General features: G+C 45.0%; 1 protein-coding gene across 1 annotated transcript in view; it reads left to right on the top strand.

Annotated features, from left to right (window-relative positions):
* Positions 1 to 5,688, top strand: part of LOC112123431 (bromodomain and WD repeat-containing protein 1-like) — a 55,616-nt gene that overhangs the window by 30,324 nt on the left and 19,604 nt on the right. The window contains exons 14-15 of the mRNA XM_026651049.2: positions 2,035 to 2,187; positions 2,503 to 2,672. Of these exons, the coding sequence (XP_026506834.1) occupies positions 2,035 to 2,187; positions 2,503 to 2,672 (323 nt within the window). The remainder of the gene's footprint in view (positions 1 to 2,034; positions 2,188 to 2,502; positions 2,673 to 5,688) is intronic.

The raw sequence follows: 5,688 nt of genomic DNA on the forward strand, positions 1-5,688 counted from the left end.
GTGCATCCTGTTAGAGACCCTGTCCTTTCCTTAGACCTCAGTTTGGTTTTGACCATGTTGGTGAAATCTCATTTCACCCCATTGGCTAAATGTTCATTTTATCAGTTGGTGTTTGACTTCCACATTAATCAGTCTGTTAATTTACCATTTTCCCCCTCTAAACTACATTCTAGAAAGAAGATCTGTGTTCCATACATTGGCTGCCATAAGGGCACTTGCCTATTATTTGGACAGAACTAAGAGCTTTTGTAAAATGTCTGGATTGTTTCATATGCCAGGAACCACATGGGGCATACGGTTTCTTCTCAGACTATTTCCTGGTGGATAAAGCAATGTATTGCTGAGTGTTGAACGCTAGCAAAAATTCCTGTAGCTGTTTCGATTCAACCACTTTCCACTAGAGCTGTGGCTGCTTTCTTTGCTTGTCTGAGGCAGATGCCTCAGACTGAGATTTGCAAAGCTGCAACCTGAACTTCAGTGATCTTTCACCAAGCAACATGCTCTGGGGTTGGCAAAGTGGTGCTTCTGTTTTTATTCAGTTAAGTCCCTGTTCCCACCTCCAGGTTAGTCTCAGCACTCTTTGCCAATCTTTCCCATAAGTAGGGATATGCAGAGCCACTCACAGAAGAAATGAAGATTACTTTCCTGTAACCGGAGTTCTTCAAGATGTGTCTGCATATGCACACTTCCCACCCTCCTTCCCCTTTCTGTTAGAGCCCTTGTAATTATGTCTCTGGCTTTGTAGTGGAAGGACCTGAAGTTGGGAGGGTGCTTTGCCCCCTTTATAGTCTTACCCTGAATACATTGAGACACAGAGAGGTTGAGGTGGGATATGAGAGTCCTATATCTGTTACTGCTAGACGAGGGTTCAACCAAAAGGTGGCAGAGTACCCATAAGTGGGAGTATGTGGAGTCATCTCGAAGAACTCCGGTTACAGGTAAGTAACCTTCATTTCTTCCTAATACTTCCTCTGACCCTATTAAAAACACATCACACAACCTGTAAGAACCAAAGTGTGCCACTAGTCGTCTTGTTCATTTACTTGTATATTATGTCTTCCTAATAATTTTTGTTCTAATGTATTTTAGATTGTAAGATATCTGTAGCAGGGACTGTCTGTGTTTGTTCAGTACTCGGTGCAATTGGGCCCCAATCCTGGTTGGGGTCTTTGCATGCTAAAGTAACAGAAATGTTCAGTAATACTCAAAGGTTCGGAAGAAAGTAGTGTTACTCTTCCGAGCCTCTGCCCAGTTAAGATGACAAAATGAGATAATACTCCAATAAATTGTGTTGTCTGGGTTCCAGTCCTTGAATTTGGCTCTCCCTTATTGAGGTTCAAATACACCCATGGGCTCTGTTGGACTCCTTGGTGGGGCTCAGATGCCTTGCTGGGCACTGCTCAATCCCTTCTTAATTAGGGGGGATGGAGGGGAAAGTAATTGGGGGGCTGGAGGGGAAAGTAAGTGGAGAGGTATCTCTTAAGCCTTCCCCATACACTCAGTCTACCAATTTACACAGCCCCTTGGAATAAATAGTGTGAAAGATTTATGCAATGCTCTTCCCTCTCCTTTGATCATTGGTGAAACAGTTAATGTTGACATTTAATGTTGTTATTGGGCACCTAAGTTAACTTGCATTGAGAAGAATGGGGACAGTTTACCCACTCAAAGCTATAAAGCTCTGTGGACTCAGACATCACTGCATTAGCTGCTCTTTGTTTATATTTTCAAGGTTTTCTCTGCTATCATAAAAGATGGAAACTTTTAAAAATGAAAGCTACTGTAGTATGTACCCCCAGGTGGGACAGCAGCAACAGAGGCTGAACCAAAGCCATCTGAACCTAAAATCTTGAGTCTCTTTTGCTGGGGTTGGGGTGTTTAAATTGCTGAGGTTGTAGCTCAAGACTTGAGACTATTCAGCTGTCCTTATTGTGCTAATAGAAATAATAAAATAACCACATCAAAATTCTTCTGCTTTATTTTCTGTATGCCCTTTTAAGCTACTGAAATTTTTTTGCTCCATCTCTTATCTAGGACTACAGACATATTATAGACACTCCAATGGACTTTGGTACAGTGAAGGAGACGCTGGAAGCTGGAAATTATGACAACCCGATGGAACTATGCAAAGATATAAGACTAATATTTAGCAATGCAAAATCTTACACTCCAAGTAAAAGATCAAAGGTACCTTTTTGTACACTATGCTTTCATAGTAGTCAGGCTGGGCTAGGATTCATTTAGTGTTGGGCCCTTTATCAGTACCTATTTAGTAATGCAACAGAGCAATCTACCGTTCTGGTGGGTTTGGACAAAGAATAGAGTGCAACAAAAGTATTCAGAAAAAGTAGGTGTCAGTCATATGTTTCTTGTAGCTCTAATTTATGCTGAGTCATTTTTGTCACTTTTTCCAGATGGTCACTTCAGTAAATTCTTTTTTGTAAAACATTCAATTTACTCGTAAGATACTTTATAATTTAAAGTTAACATCTCTTTATTTAGATTTATAGTATGACCTTGAGATTATCAGCGCTATTTGAGGAAAAAATGAGAAGAATCGTTTCAGACTTTAAAACTGGCCAAAAACACAATGAAAGACTGAGAAGAAGCCAGAGATGTTATAGGAGGTTGCAAAGTCATAGCATGGTACAGCACCCTAACAGAACACTCAGGTAAATAGATTAGAAAGATGAATGCATTTGGGGAATTTTCACTATTGTAAAAATTATGCATGTTGCATTCAGTTTTGTAAGATGACAGCATGATTAACATAAATGGTTAATTACAGTGAAATATTTAGTACAAATTTTTTTTCAGCAGTGAAGACTTGCAAAGAAGGTCCTTTGTGTAGTGCAAAATAAATTGATTATAAAACAGTTATGAGCATATGGAGTAGAACCATTTTTAATCTCTTCAGCTTTAACCAGACAACCAAATTTTAACTGACTGAAATTATATGAAAGATGGAAGGCTTAAATGATAAACCTATTACAAGTTAGTAAAAGTTGCTAGCCATAATGAGGATAAATTGTTATAACCAAGCATATATAATAGGAAGTTATATTCCACATGTATTATAATGTGGTGTTGGTAGCTCATGGTGAGGTTTACCCAAAATTTCCAAGAAAATAAGCTTCAGTATCCCCAATGCAACATGATTAACTTCATGTCTTCTTCCACACTTTGTGTGTGCATGGTGGTGTGGCAAGAAGTCCATGAAGGTCAAACCTGGTGGTGGTAGTGATTGATGCAAATGTAATTAGTCTAGATTTATCACCTATAAAATCATTTTCAGCTGCTTCTCCACCAGTCCTTTTAAATGTGGTTTTCCCTCCTGTGCTTACTATCCAGAGGCAATGGCTCTCATTGCCTAGCAGTAGGTTTACTTGGATATGTCCCTTTCTGTTGCCACCCAGCCATTCTGCCGCTGGCAGCAGAAGCAAGGTCCACCTACCTTAGCCAAATACAGCTCTTTATTTCCCTACTGTTTCTGGCAAGTAGTGAGCCACCCTAGGTTTTCAATTCTTAACTGTAGAGCATATGTGGGGCAGTGGCAGGTGCGCTGAGCTTATTAGGATCTGTTACAGGACTATTCCTCACAGTCTCAATCTGCTCCCTTCCCTCCACCAAATAGCAGGCAAGTATGGCTGAAATAAAGAAACACATTAAAGAGCAGGCAATGCTCTATCTGAAACATCAGTCTCATTCATATCTGAAGAGGAATTATGTATGACTTGTTCCCAGCACACAGACCTTCACTGAGCCAAGGATTAGTGTTTCAGAGGATTATTGAGACCTCATTTCCTCTTCAGCGGACTTCAAGGAGTGCTTCAGATAGGTCTCTGTAAATTACAAGATACATCTTGACCACAGCATGCACTTCTTGTCCCTCAAAAAGAATCTCTGGTTATATGAATTTGTGGCTTAATAATTAGAAAAATCTTATTTGAGTGAGTCTGTAAACCAAAGGAACCAAGTTACCCACCACTTTAGGATACTAAATGGTATTTTCTAATGTGAGCAAACAAAATGGCCTCCTGCCAGGCTCCCCAGAAATCTCTGGATGACTTTCCTATATGTGGTGGATTCTCAATCTAATTCTTGCCCCATGTCTTTACCCATGAAAGAGGCTGGGGAGTCACGGGGGGGAACGCTTGGTATGCTCCCAGCTAAAAGTCTGCTAGGAGGTAGCTAGGAGGTTAAAACGTCCCATAAACCAAGAGATGTAGTTTCATGTGTAAGTCTCTAAGACAAGTAGAACAGGTGCAAGAGGTGTAAAATCCACTCTGGCTAAGGCCAAGTACACGCTCAAGATTTCTGCCAGCACAGTTGTGTTGGCCAGGGAGTTGAAGAGGTGTAGTTCTTGACCAACATAGTTGTGCTATCAGAAGCCCCTAGTAGTACACACAGTTATACTGGCAGAATTGCACTTTTACCCATGTAATCTGTTCTTTGCTTAGGTGTGGTGGAATAATATTCTAGTAAAAGCACAGTTTTGGTGGTATAAGCTGCGACCAGGGTAGGAGCTCTTTGCCAGTATACTATTCTGGTGTAGCCATACCAGCAAAGATACCTTAGTGCAGGCCTGCACAACTCGTAAAGTGGCGAGGGCCATATTACTCCAAAGAAAACAGCTGAGGGCCGAAACCCCCTGAGAGCCGCCAACCCCCCCAGCGCCACCCAGCCCCCCCAAAACACAACCCCCCCCCCACTGCGCCACCCCCCCACGGAAACAACCCCCCCAGCGCTGCCGAACCCCCACCCCCCTCCCAGCGCTACCTGCCCCGCGGAAACAAATCCTCCTTCCCCAGCGCCACCCCACCGAAACAGCAGTATTGAACCTCAGTAATTTGTTATAGCGGGCCCCTAAGGTAGTATAATTAAGGTAAAAGAAAAATGTCTTTTTGCTAGAAGTAGAATAAGATCTTCCCCCCCACTTTGTAATCAATTGCCCTGTTGAATGAATGAGGTGTGAATGAGGCAGGCATAGAAGGCAGGCACCTCCAGACAGCTGCAACCCTTGGAGAGGGCAGGGCTGGCTCTAGGATTTTTGCTGCCCCAAGCAAAAAATTTTTTGGCCGCCCCCCCTTTTTTTTAGTCCCACCTGCCCCCCGGACACAAACCCTCCTTCCCCTTCCGAACCCCTTCCCCAAGCCTCCAGCCCCGCCCCCTCCCCCAGTGTGCCGCATTTCCCCCCCCACCATTGCTTCCTGCGGGCGTCCCATGACCTCCTGCCCCTAGCTCACCTCCACTCCGCCTGCTCCCCCGGGAGTGCCGCCGCTCCGCTTCTGCCCCCTCCCTCTCAGGCAAGGGAGGGCGGAGCAGGCGGAGCAGAGGTGAGCTAGGGTCGGGGGGCGCAGGAAGTAACGGGGGGGTAGAGGAACCGCTCCCCGCTCCAGCTCACCTCCGGTCCACCACCGTCGCCTCCCCCGAGTGCCCGCCGCTCGGCTTCTCCTCTCTCCCTCCCAGCCTTGCTGCGCGAAATAGCGGTTTTGCGCGCGGCAAGCCTGGGAGGGAGGGGGGAGAAGCGGAGCGGCGGCGCGTTCAGGGGAGCAGGCGGAGCAGAGGTGAGCTAGGGTGGGGGGGGCGCAGGAAGTAATGGGGGGGGTAGAGGAACCACTCCCCGCTCCAGCTCACCTCCGCTCCACCACCGCCGCCTCCCCTGAGCGCCCCGCCGCTCGGCTTGTC

The sequence above is a fragment of the Terrapene carolina genome, unplaced genomic scaffold, assembly GCF_002925995.2.
Source record: "Terrapene carolina triunguis isolate 2854851 unplaced genomic scaffold, T_m_triunguis-2.0 Scaffold30, whole genome shotgun sequence".
Taxonomy (NCBI): Eukaryota; Metazoa; Chordata; order Testudines; family Emydidae; genus Terrapene; species Terrapene triunguis.